At 40.2% G+C, this 16,459-nt stretch overlaps 2 protein-coding genes across 17 annotated transcripts in view; one reads left to right on the top strand and one right to left on the bottom strand.

Annotated features, from left to right (window-relative positions):
• Positions 1 to 16,459, bottom strand: part of ATXN1 (ataxin 1) — a 430,615-nt gene that overhangs the window by 139,131 nt on the left and 275,025 nt on the right. For 15 of the 16 annotated variants that reach the window (XM_060403504.1, XM_060403497.1, XM_060403500.1 and 12 more), the window contains one exon: positions 3,320 to 3,448. The exons of the other annotated variant lie outside the window; for it this stretch is intronic. The gene's annotated coding sequence lies outside the window, so the exon portion shown is untranslated. The remainder of the gene's footprint in view (positions 1 to 3,319; positions 3,449 to 16,459) is intronic. 16 annotated transcript variants of the gene reach the window in all.
• Positions 10,467 to 12,371, top strand: LOC101113032 (E3 ubiquitin-protein ligase RNF146-B). Its single transcript, XM_027958990.3, has one exon. The coding sequence runs from the start codon at positions 10,631 to 10,633 to the stop codon at positions 11,687 to 11,689; it is 1,059 nt and encodes a 352-aa protein (XP_027814791.1). The 5' UTR covers positions 10,467 to 10,630; the 3' UTR covers positions 11,690 to 12,371.

Here is a 16,459-nt window from a genome sequence, read left to right as displayed (position 1 = left end):
AAGTCACTTCAGTCGTGTCCGACTCTGTGTGACCCCATAGACGGCAGCCCACCAGGCTCCTCTGTCCCTGGGATTCTCCAGGCAGGAATACTGGAGTGGGTTGCCATTTCCTTCTCCAATATTTACTGTGCACTTCATTCATATTATTACCTCAGCTCCACCTCAGATCATCAGGCATTAGATCCTGGAGTTTGGGGACCCCTGGGCTAGAGGACACAGAGGGACAGGGTGCTGCTTTATATAGGTTGGGGAAGGCTGCTTAAAAGAGGCAGCTGGAGAAGATTTACTCAAGAAAGCAGAGCAGCTCAGAAGAGAATTACAGATCATGGCCTCCTGGCTTATACACTAAGTAATATTTGAGAACAGAGGTGGATTAGTTTTCAAAAGTTAAATTTCAAAAGTGGCTCATATTTAATTTTCAAAAAGACCAATGAGTATGGATCCTAAATTTAAATGACTAAAACTGCATTCTTAGAAAAAGTGCTCAAGTGAACACCTTTCGACTGTCCCATGGTCCCTGGGAGGGTCCTCTGCAAAGGGTAGTGTTGTGGTGACACACACAACAACTCTTTTTTTTTTTTTTTTTTTAAACCACAAGACTGTGCTCACTGTTTTAAATGCTCTTGGATCAATAAACTGAAGTTGTGCCAGACCACTGACTCTTAGAGGCCAAACAGGGGAAAGTGACCATCTAGCCCGCCTCATCCAAAGCTGATATTCGAAGCAATGTTATAGTCTTTAGAAGAATCATCAGAGCTCACTACACTCAACCTTTTCATATTACTCAAGATAAAATGGGTCGTCAAGGCTGTAGGGTTAATTGCAGCATCACGGGTAAAATCCAGGTCTTCCAACTCCTAGGTCAGTTTTCTTGCCTCTTCTCTCTGTACAAGATACCACACCTTAGAGCCAGTTTGAGACACTTTGAGGAGCAAAGTCCATCCGCAAGAGCCACAGTGGCATTTGACAGGTGGATGATGGGGACAAACAGAGAACGACAAAGGTCGTGAGTCTGGGGCAACAAGCTGCTAAGGATTGACACCACTAATTGCAGTGGCTGCCATGATTATTACTAACACGTTCATCTCCCCTCCACCATACTCCATCTACATGCAAGCTCACGTCCTTTGAAAAATCTCCTGCCTTCTCTATTATAATGGCATGGCCTTGGGACACCAGGATACCAAAATAAGGACAAAATATTAACTCAGTGCTGTAAAAATAGAGCAAGACTGCAAAAGGTTACTAACTTCAAAATTTACTAAGAAAACTGGGACTTCCCCCACCTCCCCAAGCGAATGCAATTTGGAAGAAAAAGTCCTTTGGAGTTCAAAAGAATTTAGAATTTTCTTCCTCTCGCTCAACCCATTCCATTTACAGAAGGATTTTTAAATGACTTTAAGTTGTGGCATCTTAAGGTTTACACTCTAGAATGTCTTTGAAAACCTCACTTAATGTTTGAGGTCTGACAGGGTATCACATGAGCAGTTCAAAGCAATGGTTTAAAACAAAAACACACACCACCAGATTCGAAACAAAAGCTATCTTGATTATAGTTACTGCACTGTTCTTTTAAATGTAATCTGAAACCTACAGCACTTTTCCCTAAGATACTTATTTCCTAGGTTAAAAGACGCTTAAAAAAAACATCGTCAGACATGCATTCCGTTGGCTACCTGATTGGGAAATACTTTCTAGAAAAACATACAGCTATAGTAGCACCCAGATCTAACAGGGCCCCCCAAATTATTCCTTAATACTGACAGAAACTTTTAGAATAAGAGTTTTTTTTCTAAAAAAATAAGATTCTGCTGCTTGTGGGGACCCCAAACTAAGATGGAGACTCATCAGTAAACAAGCAGCATAGAGCAACACAGACTTATAAACTAACACTTCGCAGGGGTCGGTGACTTGCCCAAGGTTGCAAACTTACTTGACCTTGACCTTAGGACCAGGAATAGAATTGAGGTCAATGATTCTAGGAGCCCTGTACTTTCCACCAGAACCAATGTGATCATAGGTACAAAATGAGAATCCATGAAAACACCAGCATCCCCCATCACCCACTTACCCTGAAGCACTGGGAGTCCTTGAGTTCAATAAGCTTATTTTAATATGACTATTTAACCCTCGGGAAATATGGATAAACATTCATATTTAATACAAATTTTTAGAAAACCAAGAAGTAAAATTTCACTGGAAATTTTTCTTTTCAACAGTAAATGCTTTTTCTCCCAGATACATGCCCTCATATTGCTGCTCCTTGCTCTCTCAAAATTGTTTATGCAACTGGAAGAAAAAGGTAATAAATGCCTGGAAAACTTTCCTGACCAAAGTATTAAGAAACTGAAAACTTAATGCATAGTTATTTATATATATACACACACACACACATATGTGTATATATATATTTATATTTAATACACATACACACAAATATATAAAGATGTGTGTGCATAAATATATATGATAGATATTTCCACACACAAAAAAAACCTAGTCAAAGATGGCTCTTCATGTTCCAAAATTTGAAGGTAATAAGTTCATAGGCCAGCCTGGATTTCCTGTAGTTTTATTCTTTCCTGGACAAAACTCGAAGCATTTTTTTCTTATAACACGGTCTAGCAATGAGGTAAAATCTCCAGAAAGCAGCAGAGCTGAGCGAACCCTTAAGTTTTGTGGTGAACTAAAGCTTCTGGAAGCCCACAGTGTGCTCTCTTCAATTACTGGATCCTATACCTCCTCATGAAAGGTGACCAGCTGCTGAATGCAGAAACCACTCATCTCAAAATCCCAACCCAGTAGACTGACAAAACCCAATAAATCAGCCAATTTTAAGCAAGAGAAGCACCCTGAAGAGCTGACTGTACTAGCTTACATACCTCAGATTTTTGAACGCCAGAAACATTTCCTTCCAATCAAAAACTCCATGTAAAGAAAATAATGACAGAGTGTGATTCCCTGGTTGGGAATCCTTAGCCTGAAAGGTTTTACCCTATACCCACTAACCTAAAAGAACTGCAGAGCCGGGTTTAAAGAGGCTGCTATAATCTTGGCTCTACGCTGAAATAATCACTGTCTTCCACCCTTTTATTCCAGGAGAGAATGAGCAGTGCCCAATAGAAGCTGAGAAAGTCAAGTTCACAGCAAATAACAACAGAACCTCTCCTCTAAAAAAATAAAAAGGAAGAAGAAGAAATTAATTGGAGGATCACCTAGAGCTAATGCTAACACGTCTTCAGCACCCTGGCTCAAGCATCCAGTGATTCACAAACCGTTGCAAGGCAAGCCAGTGCAGATTCAACTCTTGTTAACTTACAACATTCACTGTGAGCAGTTCACAGGTAGCCCCAGCTTGTACTTCACCATGGAGACTTCCCACAAGAAGCTGGAGTGCTCCTGGGCCTAGGTGTGTTCTTTCTTCCTTTCACAGAGAAGGGAGAAGTATCTAGCGTGGGAACAGAAGAAAAAATTAAAAGCTGAATACTCCGTCAAATCCCTTGTTATCACAACAAATGAAGATCAATTAGACTGATGGGTAATTCACCAAAGACCATTTTCCAGTACACTTTGCTTAAAAAGGAAATGCGATATTTTTTGCTCTTGCCCCAGGAGACGGCATGGTGCAGCCAAGCGTTTCCCCCACCCCCACCCCAAAGTTGAAGCCAATTCTGGGAGACTTCAGATGCAATCCCAGCTGAGATGCAAACTTGCAACATGGCCTCAAAATAAGCCACCCGAGTTGACGCTCTTGCAAAAAGGCGGGTGCCCGGACTATGACCTTTTGCCATTTTCATACCTCACCAAGTTGTTGGGAAGATCAATAAGAACGTTTTGGCAAGGCACTCCAAGTTCCCAAGAAGAAAGGCGCCCCGTAAACACAAAGGATTATTCACTGTCAGAAGGCTGTAGCTTAGCCCTGAGCCAGAATATAAAAGTCAGCTTTGGCAAGGCACCCACAATCAACCATCGCTCGTGCACCCAAGAATCCAAATCTTTCTTCTTCCACCTAGCAGTCAAGGGGTTCACAGAGCAGGAAACAGAGCTATCTGGAATCTCAGGGAGAAAGAAAGTAAAGCCTTAGAACAGGAAGGGAAGAGGAAGAGGAGCCCAAAACTAATAAGGAAGGCATGTGCCAGGGACATGATTATTTGGTCCACACCGTCCAGCTCCCTCGCACTGCTGGTCTGCAGTGTTTAGTGTGCTGATGTTTGCAGGGCTGTGAAATTTTCCACTTGGCCGTCTGCCATTTCCACCCACCAACGATAACATGAGAGAAGTGGTATGTGGAGTTCTGCTGACCACTGCCAAGGACAGACCCTCTAGTCATCTGTTGCAATCCAAGGAAGCCTGTCCACGTGACAGGCAGTACCCGGTATCTGCTGAGTCAGAGATCTCCGTTGTGTTCTTGTACACTGGTTTTTGGAACTCAAGCAAAGGTCCTTTCATTTCAGGTGAAATTCCTCTTGGTAGATTGGACCTAGGCTGGTCTTTGGAGAGAGATCAAGCCCTGAACTTTGGAGTGGGAGCACTGACTCCAAGACCCTAGACAACCAGAGAACTAACCCTAGGGGGTATCAACTAGTGAGAACTCACACAAAGGAAACCACCTGAATACAAGACTGGGCATCACCCAACCATAGCAGCCCCCTGTGCAGGACACCTCATCTAAACAACAAGCAAACAAAAACACAAACCCAGTCATCAGCAGATGGGATCACTGCCTCACTCAGCCTTGCCACTGTCGCTTTTCACTTTCATGCACTGGAGAAGGAAATGGCAACCCACTCCAGTGTTCTTGCCTGGAGAACCCCAGGGACGGGGGAGCCTGGTGGGCTGCCGTCTATGGGGTCGCACAGAGTCGGACACGACTGAAGAGACTTAGCAGCAGCAGCAGCCTTGCCATCAGAGGAAAAACAAACAAAAACTCAGCACAAATTTCACCCTATACGAAGCTTACACAAACCAATGGATCAACCTTAAGAGGCCAGAAACCAAAAGGAAGAAAGAATTCAACCTTGAAGCCTGCGAAAAGGAGACCTCAAACACAATACGTTAAAAAAAAAAAAAATGAAAAGGCAGGAACAAACTAGAAACACAGAAGTCCAAATAAATGAAGAGGAAATAGGCAAACTACCTGAAAAAGAATTCAGAATAATGAGAGTAAAGATGATCAAAAAGCCTTGAAAACAAAATGGAGAAAATGCAAGAATCAATTAACAAAGACTTAGAAGAATTATAGAATAAACATACAGAGACAAACAAACAACACAATTACTGAAATTAAAGATACTCTGGAAGGAATCAATAGCAGAATATTTGAAGCAGAAGAACGAATCAGTGAGCTGGAAGATAAAATGGTGAAAATAATATTTGAAGAACAGAATAAAGTAAAAAACAATGAAAAGAACCAAAGATAGACTCAGAGACCTCTGGGACAATATCAAATGCACCAATATTCGAATTATAGGGGTCCCAGAAGAAGAGAAAAACAGAGAGTTTGAGAAAATTTTTGAAGAGATTATAGTTGAAAATTTCCCCAACACGGAAAAGGAAATAGTTAATCAAATCCAAGAGGCACACAGTCCCATACAGCATAAACCCAAGGAGAAACATGCCAAGACACATACTAATCAAACTAACAAAGAATATTAAAAGCAGCAAGGGAGAAGCAACAAGTAACATACAAGGGAAATCCCATACGCTTAACAGCTGATCTTTCAACAGAAACTCTGCAGGCCAGAAGGGAATGGCAGGATACATTTAAAGTATTGAAAGGGAAAAATCTACAACCAAGATTATGGTACCCAGCAATAATCTCATTCAAACTTGATGGAGAAATAAAAAGCTTTTCAGACAAGCAAAAGTTAAGAGAATTCAGTCAGTACCACCAAACCAACTTTACAACAAATGTTAAAGGGACTTATATAGTCAAGAAATACAAGAGAAGCAAAAAGATCTACAAAATCAACCCCAAACAATTTAAAGAATGGCAATAGGAACATATATGTCAATAATTACTTCAAATGTAAATGGATTAAATGCTCCAAACAAAAGACACAGCCTGGCTGAATGGATACAAAAACAAGACCCATATATAGGCTGTCTAAAAGAAACCCACTTCAGACCTAAAGACACATATAGACTAAAAGTGAAAGGATGGAAAAATATATTCCATGCAAATGGGAAGCAAAAGAAAGCTGAAGTAGCAATCTTCATATCAGACAAAATAGACCTTAAAATAAAGATGACAAGAGATAAGGAAGGACACTACATAATGACCAAGGGATCAATCCAAAAGGAAGACATAACAGTTGCAAATATCTATGCATCCAATATAGGAGCACCTCAATACAGAAGACAAACACTAGCACACATAAAAGGAGAAATTGACAGTAAAACAGTAAGACTAGGAGATTTTAACCCCCCACTCACACCAGTGAACAGATCATCAAAACGGAAAATGAGTAAGGAAACACATCTTAAATGATGTATTATATGAGATGGATCTCATTGATATCTTCAGGACATTCCATCCAAATGCAGAAGAAAACACCTTCTTCTCAAGTGCACATGGAACATTCTCCAGGATAGACCACATCTTGGGTCACAAATCAAACCTCAGTAAATTTAAGAAATTTGAAATTGTATCAAGCATCTTCTCTGACCACAATGCTATGAGACTAGATATCAATTATAAGAAAAAAAAACTGTGAGAAACACAAACACATGGAGATTAAACAACACATTTCTAAATAACCAACAGGTTACTGAAGAAATCAAAAGGGAAATCAAAAAATTTCTAGAAACAAATGACAATGAAAACATGGCAACTCAAAACCTATGGGATGCAGCAAAAGCAGTCCTAAGAGTTTATAGCAATAAAATCCTACCTCAAGAAATAAGAAAAACATCAAACAGACAGTCTAACTTTATACCTAAAACAACTAGAAAAAGAAAAAGACCCCAAAATTAGTAGAAGGAATGGAGAAGGCAGTGGCACCCACTCCAGCACTCTTGCCTGGGAAATCCCATGGACGGAGGAGCCTGGTGGGCTGCAGTCCATGGGGTCGCGAAGAGTCAGACACGACTGAGCGACTGCACTTTCACTTTTCACTTTCCTGCATTGGAGAAGGAAATGGCAACCCACTCCAGTGTTCTTGCCTGGAGAATCCCAGGGACGGGGGAGCCTGGTGGGCTGCCGTCTATGGGGTCGCACAGAGTTGGACACGACTGAAGCGACTTAGCAGCAGTAGCAGCAGCAATAGAAGGAAAGAAATCATAAAGATCTGAGTAGAAATAAATGAAAAGCAAATGAAAGAAACAATAGAAAAGATGAATAAAACTAAAAAATGGTTCTTTGAGAAGAAGCCTTTAGCCAGACTCATCAAGAAAAAAAGAGAAGAATCAAATCAACAAAACTAGAAATGAAAAAGGAGAGGTTACAAGAGACAATGCAGAAATACAAGGATTATAAGAGACTATTATGAACAACTATATGGCAATAAAATGGGTAACCTGGAAGAAATGGACAGATTCGTAGAAAAGTTCAATCTTCCCAGACTGAACCAGGAAGAAATAGAAATTATGACTCCAATTACAAACACTGAAATTGAAGCTGTGATCAAAAATCTCCCCCCAAAAAAGTCCAGGACTAGATGGCTTCACATAAGAATTCTATCCAACATTTAGAGAAGAACTAACGCCTATCCTTCTAAAACTCTTTCCAAAAATTGCAGAGGAAGGAACACTTCCAAACTCATTCTACAAGGCCACCATCACCCTGATACCAAAACCAACGACAACACACAAAAAGAAAACTACAGGCCAATAGCACTGATGAACATAGATGCAAAAATCCTCAATGAAATTTTAGCAAACAATTCAGCAACACATCAAAAAGCTCATACACCATGATCAAGTTGGGTTTATTCCAGCAATGCAAGGATTCTTCAATATATGCAAATCAATCAATGGGATACACCATATTAAGAAACTGAAAGATAAAAACCATATGATCATCCCAATAAATGCAGAAAAAAGCCTTTGGCAAAATTCAGCACCCAATTACAATAAAATCTCTTAAAAAAAAATGGGCGTAGAAGGAACCTATCTCATATGTAGTAAAGGCCACATATGATAAGCCTACAGCAAACATTATTCTCAATGGTGAAAAACCGAAAGCATTCCCCCTAAGATCAGGAACAAGAAAGGTGTCCACTTTCACCACTATTATTCAATGTTGTTCTGGAAGTCCTAGCTATAGCAATCAGAGAAGAAAAAGAAATAAGAGGAATCCAGATCGGAAAAGAAGAAGTAAAGCTCTCACTGTTTGTAGATGACATGATACTGTACATAGAAAACTCAAAAGATAGAATCAGAAAATTACTAGAGCTAATCAGTGAATTTGGCAAAGTTGCAGGATACAAAACTAATACACAGAAATCACTTACATTTCTATATACTAACAATGAAAAATCAGAAAGAGAAATTAAGGAATAAATCCCATTCACCATTGCAACAAAAAGAATTAAGTATCTAGGAATAAACTTACCTAAAGAGACCAAAGACCTGTACACAGAAAATTGTAAGACACTAGTGAAAGAAATCCATGACGACATAAAACAGATGGAGAGATATTCCATGTTCCTGGGTAGGAAGAATCAATATTGTGAAAATGACTATACCACCAAATGCTATCTACAGATTCAATGCAATCTCTAGCAAATTACCAATGACGTTTTTCACAGAACTACAACAAAAAATTTCACAATTCGTATGGAAACACAGAAGACCCTAAATAGCCAAAGCAGTCTTGAGAAAGAAGAATGGAGCTGGAGGAATCAACCTTTCTGACTTCAGATTAAACTACAAAGCTACAGTCATCAAGACAGTATGGTACTGGCACAAAAACAGAAATATAGACCAATGGAACAAGACAGAAAGCCCAGAAATAAACCCAGGCACCTATGGGTACCTTATTTTTGACAAAGGAAGAAAGACTATACAATTAATTTTGGAAATTAATCCTTTGTCAGTTGTTTCTCTTGCTATTATTTTCTTCTATTCTGAGGGTTGTCTTTTCACCTTGCTTATAGTTTCCTTTGCTGTGCAAAAGCTGTACAAAAATAAGCCTCTTCAATATTGAAGCCTCTTCAATAAATGGTGCTAGGAAAACTGGACAGCTACATGTAAAGGAATGAAATTAGAATACTTCCTAATACCACACACAAAGATAAACTCAAAATGGATTAAAGTCCTAAATGTAAGATCAGAAACTATAAAACTCTTAGAGGAAAACATAGAACACTCAATGACGTAAATCAAAGCAAGATCCTCTATGACCCACCTCCTGGAGTAACAGAAATAAAAACAAAAGTAAACAAATGGGACCTGATTAAACTTAAAAGCTTTTGCACAGCAAAGGAAACTATAAGGAAGCTGAAAAGACAACCCTCAGAATGGGAGAAAATAATACCAAATGAAACAACTGACAAAGGATTAATTTCCAAAATATACAAGCAGCTCATACAACTTAATGCCAGAAAAACAAACAACCCAATCAAAAAATGGGGAAAAGATCAAAACTGACATTTCTCCAAAGAAGACATACAGATGGCTAACAAACACATGAAAAGATGCTCAACATCACTCATTATTAGAGAAATGCAAATTAAAACTACAATGAGATATCACCACACACCGGTCAGAATGGCCACCATCAAAAAGTCTACAAACAATAAATGCTGGAGAGGGTGTGGAGAAAGGGAACACTCTTGCACTGTCGGTGGGAATGCAAACTGACACAGCCACTATGGAAGACAGTATGGAGATTCCTTAAAAAACTAGGAATAAAACTACCATATGACCCAGCAATCCCACTCCTAGGCATATACCCTGAGGAAACCAAAATCGAAAAAGACAGATATATCCCATTGTTCACTGCAGCAAAATTTGCAATAGCTAGAACATGGAAGCAACCTAGATGTCCATCCACAGATGAATGGATAAAGAAGCTGAGGTACATATACACAATGGAATATTACTCAGCCATAAAAAGGAACTCATTTGAGTCAGTTCTGATAAGGTGGATGAACCTAGAACCTATTATACAAAGTGAGCCAGAAAGAAAGATAAATATCATATTCTAACACATATATATGGAATCTAGAAAAATGGCACTGAAGAATTTATTTTCAGGGCAGCAATGAAGAAAAAGACAGAGAATAGACTTTATGGACATGGGGAGAGGAGAGGAGAGGGTCAGATGTATGGCAAGAGAAACATGGAAACTTATATATAAAATAGACAATGGGAATTTGCTGTATGGTTTAAGAAACTCAAAAAGGGGCGCTGTATCAATCTAAAGGGGTGGGATGGGGCAGGAGACGGGAGGGAGGTTCAAAAGGGAGAGGACAGGTGACGGCCGCGCGCGCGCGCGCGCGCCGGCGCGCGCGTTCCCGGCCGCTGCAGGCTCGGAGGCCGAAGAGAAAAGACGGCGAGGCGGCTTCGGCTGTGGCCACAGAGCACAGGATGATCCAGCAATGGAGGAGAAAATTCTGCAAACTGGCTGATTACTCATGAAGAGATTTTATTTTTGTGGCAGGCATCTGTGGGGTCTGTAATAGAAATGATGGCTGGCTGTGGAGAAATTGATCACTCTATAAACATGCTTCCTACAAACAGGAAAGCGAATGAGTCCTGTTCTAATACTGCACCTTCTCTAACTGTCCCTGAATGTGCCATTTGTCTGCAAACATGTGTTCACCCAGTCAGTCTGCCTTGTAAGCATGTTTTCTGCTACCTATGTGTGAAGGGAGCTTCATGGCTTGGAAAGCGATGTGCCCTCTGTCGACAAGAAATTCCCGAAGATTTCCTTGATAAGCCGACGTTGTTGTCACCAGAAGAGCTCAAGGCAGCCAGCAGAGGAAACGGTGAATATGCATGGTATTACGAGGGAAGGAACGGGTGGTGGCAGTATGACGAGCGCACTAGCAGAGAGCTGGAAGATGCTTTCTCCAGAGGCAAGAAGAGCACGGAGATGCTGATTGCCGGGTTTCTGTATGTTGCCGATCTTGAAAATATGGTGCAGTATAGGAGAAACGAACATGGACGTCGCAGGAAGATCAAGCGGGATATAATAGATATACCAAAGAAAGGAGTAGCCGGACTTAGGCTGGACTGTGATGCTAATACCGTAAACCTAGCGAGAGAGAGCTCTGCTGACGGAGCGGACAGTGTACCGGCTCAGAGTGGAGCTTCTGTTCAGTCGTCGTCTGTGAGGCCCCTGACGTCAGTAGATGGTCAGCTAACAAGCCCCGCCACGCCATCCCCTGATGCAAGCGCTTCTCTGGAAGACTCTTTTGCACATTTACAACTTGGTGGAGACAGCATAGCGGAAAGGAGTCATAGAGGGGAAGGAGAAGAAGAGCATGAATCACCATCTTCAGGCAGGGTGCCAGCACCAGACACTTCGATTGAAGAAACTGAATCCGATGCCAGTAGTGACAGTGAGGATGTATCTGCGCTTGTTGCACAACACTCCTTGACCCAACAGAGACTTTTGGTTCCTAATCCAAATCAGACAGTATCTGATCGATCAGGAACTGATCGATCAGTGGCAGCAGGTGGAACAGTGAGTGTCAGATCTCGAAGGCCTGATGGACAGTGCACAGTAACAGAAGTTTAAATAAAAGTTTTCAGATCCATGCTCAAGATGAAAATGGTTATCTGTAAATTTCTGCCCATGTAACATTATACTCATCCCTAGTAGTGCATTTTGGGAGTTGGGGTGGGAAGGGGTATGGGAAGGATAGCCCTGTAATTAAAATGTCTAACACATCTCTGTTGAGAAATTTATTTAATATAAAGAACTTGGGTGTTAATAGTTGAGAGCTGTTTAGTAATAATGCAGTTTTCTTGAGGTCTGTTTATTTTATAGTTTTTTAAAATACCTTCAGTTCTTTCGGCCAGCGTGTGTGTATTATCTGTGCGTTAATGGTCCTCATCTGACTACTGCATTGGTTCATGTTTTTCTGCATGGATTGACATAAAACCATTACTAAAATTTGGCACCTATGAGATATCTGGTATCAGTACGAACAGAAAGCTTAAATAATGTGAGAACAAATGTGAATTTGGGGTTTTAAAATAGACGAATAACAACTACTTAATAGTAAAGTTACTGAAATGGAAATGTAAAGAAAACAGCTTATAACTTATGTTTCAGAATCTTGTCTGTAACACACTTCATGGCGTTCTCATAGGCTTTGCTGTCCAGTCCTTGTAGTTAGAAGTTTCTCTTGATCCACATTTTTTTTTGATTAAAGACTTTATAATTTAATAAATACTAGAATTTATCAAAAAAAAAAGGGAGGGGACATATGTATACCTATGGCTGATTCATGTTGAGGTTTGACGGAAAACAAAATTCTGTAAAGCAATTATCCTTAAATAAAAAATAAATTAAAAAAGAAAAGAAATGAGGATCTAAAAAAGAAAAAAAAATGGCACATGGAGGCCCTTCTGGGAAAGAGCTGGGTGATTTTTGTTTGTTTGCTGCTTTTAAAGAAAACACCTGATTGAGTTTACTCTCAGTATCTCATTAATTATTTCTTAAATCTGGATTTCTTGCTTCCCGCCCCGCCCCGCCTCCTGTAAGACAGGGCCAGGAACAACTTCTCCTAGGCCAATATTATTCAAGGTTTTTTGACGTGTGTACTTTTGCAGAGAGTGACTTACAAGAGTGGCTTTGGGGATGACAAGAAATAGAAGTTAAATACTACTCTAGAATCTTGTTTGCTTCCCAAATAAATCATTCACAAGTACCAGCCATGTTTTCCTTTCAAAGTCATAAGTGCACACTGAACAAAAATTGGAATCCCAGCATTAGCATGGTTGGTAAAGAATATTTTTGAGGGAAAAATGTGATCTCTTATCTTAAAAAAAAGGTAAGAACGAATAACACCAAATCTTAGGTTTGGAACTGGTAAAACACTGACAAGCAGGTCTTTAAAGAAGTAAAAAAATTGGAGGCAAAAAAGTGAGGATTAAAGAAAGAAAGGAGGCGTCTTCTATGAAAATAATTAACCATGACTTTTATAGTGAATTCAGTTTACAAAGTGCTTTCTTTCTTTTAAAATAAAGGTTATAATTGACATAAAACATTGAATTAGTTTCACGTGTACAAAGTGCTTTCTTATTAATTCATTCATTCACGGGACACATTTTTCACTTGGTGCTTTCTATACCCAACAGGTTCTTTGTTCATAATGGTGAACAAAACAAAGGACCAGGCCTTTAAGGACCTCATTGCCTCAAGCAGAACAGATATTAAAAAATCAGAGTATATTATTTTTAACATATGCATAAAATTTAAAAATCAGATAGACATCAAGAAGGACAAGTAAACACTGTGATTTGCAAACACCCTATAATGGGTTATGTCACTTAGAAGGAGGATCTTTCTTACAAAAGCAACACTTAAACAGGGAAGTAAAAGATGAGCAAGAACTACCCGGCATCACATTTCTAGGCAGAGGAAACAGCCTCTGCATTATGTGATCTCACTAGACCTGTACTATTAGTTTCTGTTATTTCATCCCTTCTCCCCCTGGCTATTTTTAATGAGTCTCCTTGATCAAAAGATGATCAACAGAACCGTTCTCAATACCCTGAAACAGGAAACAATTCTTCTTTTCAACTACTGGGCCATCAGAGCTAGAAACACTAGCAATTTTTGCTAGAGGAACATCATTCAGTACAGATATTATACTTAATGTGGCTTCCTAAAGCATCATACGGAGAAGGCAATGGCACCCCACTCCAGTACTCTTGCCTGGAAAATCCCATGGACAAAGGAGCCTGGTAGGCTGCAGTCCCTGGTGTCGCTAAGAGTCGGACATGACTGAGCGACTTCACTTTCACTTTTCACTTTCATGCATTGGAGAAGGAAATGGCAACCCACTCCAGTGTTCTTGCCTGGAGAATCCCAGGGACGGGGGAGCCTGGTGGGCTGCCGTCTATGGGTTCACACATAGTCGGACACGACTGCAGTGACTCAGCAGCAAAGCATCATAAATAACCCCATTATCACAATGAAGTAAAGTGAAGCTCCCTCTTCATACCCACGTGCCACAGCTGGAGTTAAGAACTACCCCTCAGAGGGCTAAAATCAGATCACATTACATGTAAACCGTTCTCAACCGTTCTCTTTAAACTTCTTAAAACACTTCTGACTACCTTCTAGTAGGTTCCAAATTGGCTGGCTTCCTCTTGACTATTACAACATCTTTATTATTTCTTTCCTGGACTGAAATGGCATTTTTGCCCACTTTCTAGAGTGTCTGCATGCCTCCTCTTTTGGTTCTCGGTTTGATATCTGTTTATTTACCCAGGTAAGCAGTAAGGTGTATAGAAATAAAAAGCCTTGGAAATACTGTGTTCGTCTGAACTGTCTTCTTGTTCCCTACCATCGCTGAACTGGTACCACTTAATTTTTTCCACTAAGGAAAATCAGTAATTTGCTTTCTTCATCCTACAAACTGAAGGCATCCTCAGACAGGCTCATTCATGTTCTTCCATGAATGCAGTTAAGTTTGAAAGTCTGTTTGAAACAAATAAGCCAAACTTCTGTTTGAGTCTCTTTTCACTAAAGACACCAGATAAAATGTAGTATCTCCTACACATTTGATTTTTCCTATAAACCCAAATGTCAACAATCTCTCACGTTCAAAGTCATGAAAGATCAACCCTCACTTTGACTCAGTAGTTCTGACAAGCTTTCACAAATTCGGGAAGAAAAGAATGAGCAAGAAGAAAAACTTGCCAGGTTGTCCAAAACTCTGCCACGAGACCTGGGAAATTATGCCAGGCTGACAGTTTCATCCTCTGTCCAGAGATGAAAATGACACAATGTCAATTTCTCCTTCTCCTGACTGCCCACAGCACTTACATCCTCTACCGCGGGTTCTCTTCAATTCAGCACTCTGTTATATTGTCTTTTTATAGTCCACTGGATTGATTTAAGTCTTGAAAGGCTCAAAAAGTTTATAAGCTCCATGATGAAAGAAACCTTGCCACGCCCTTCTTCTGCAGCCTCCTAAGACTGTCGAGCAGGAGAGCCTGGATTTAAATTAAACGATCTATATTGAAAACCAGTTCTACAACTTCATCCTTACGCCAAAGGAAGCACCACTCTCAGCTATAATGTCAACCCTTCTCACTCTGTCCTCCAGGGAGGGACTTGGGAGGTCCTATGTGCCTGTCATCAAAATGAAAGCACTGCGTGAACCTGAGAACAATTAAATTATAACTTACCCTTCTCTCTTCTGTTCTTCAAATCTATTCTACTTTTAGTCACTAATGGCTTTTGAACAGTTGCCATCTCCTTTCAAGATGTGCAGTCCCCCCCCCCCCCCCCCACCAGGAGCCTTTATCCTTCATTTTCCTAGCTTCTCAAAAACCATCATTAAGGAAACCCTCGTGGTATATGAAGGAGAGATGAGCATGCTCTGAGGCAGTGGTTCTCAAACTTGAAGTGCCATCAGAAACATCCGGAGAGCTTGTGAAACTGTGTCTCTGGGTCCCACTCCCCAGATTTCAGATCCAGTAGGTTTGGGGTGAGGCCAGAAAACTTGCATGTTTACCAAGTTCCCAGGTAATCCCGATGCTACTGGTCCAAGGACCAGGCTTTGAGAATCACTACTCTAAGCCTAAGTCTTTCTGAAAATTACATAGCCAGACAGAGACTAAGGATTTTTTTAGTATATTTAATCACTATAAGATGATTATGTTGGAAGGAATGAAACCTGTTTATTGCAAAGAAGTAACAAATGACCAAACCACCCCAAAATCCCATACCACTTTAAAATCTGGGAAAACTTCTGGGGGCTCTTTGTCTCCTACTGGCTCAGGTCCTGTTGGGGTCAATTCTGCCCTCTGTCTCTTCTTCCGTCTTCTCTCTACCAGAAACTTCCTCACAGCTTACAAACGTACTCAGTCATCCCCAGACTCTGATACATTCCCAAATGGCCGTCACCTCTCCCCTGTTCACCATAAAACATGCTAAAGTGTAGTATAAACTCCACGCTGTATTTCATCAGGTACCTCTTAAACCCATAGAGTTTGATTTCAACACTTTAAAAGTAAACTTCTCTTTTAAAGGTCAGGAATGCTTTCCTGTCTTCTAAATGTAGTGGCCTTTTCCTGATTGACTCTCTTATAATACTTGATAAAGGAGTTCCCTAAAATTTCATTTTATTTAGGACTAGAACTTTTCCTAAACAGCATCTTTCTAGAATATGACCTTAACCTCATTTGCTTTGTTATTTGAGCTGGGTCAGCCTCATGCCTTGGGTCCAGAGATGGGCATATGAAAACCATCATATACAGGATAGACAAACAACAAGGTTCTATTGTATAGCACAGGGAACTACATTCAATATCCTGTGATAAATCA

This window comes from Ovis aries, chromosome 20 (assembly GCF_016772045.2).
Source record: "Ovis aries strain OAR_USU_Benz2616 breed Rambouillet chromosome 20, ARS-UI_Ramb_v3.0, whole genome shotgun sequence".
NCBI lineage: Eukaryota > Metazoa > Chordata > Mammalia > Artiodactyla > Bovidae > Ovis > Ovis aries.
The sequence above is the reverse complement of the archived record's forward strand: the minus strand, read 5'-3'. Positions and strand labels throughout refer to the sequence as shown.

Bases quoted from the DNA above. Each gene is read 5' to 3' on its own strand.
- LOC101113032 (XM_027958990.3), top strand. From the start codon at position 10,631: ATGATGGCTGGCTGTGGAGAAATTGATCACTCTATAAACATGCTTCCT.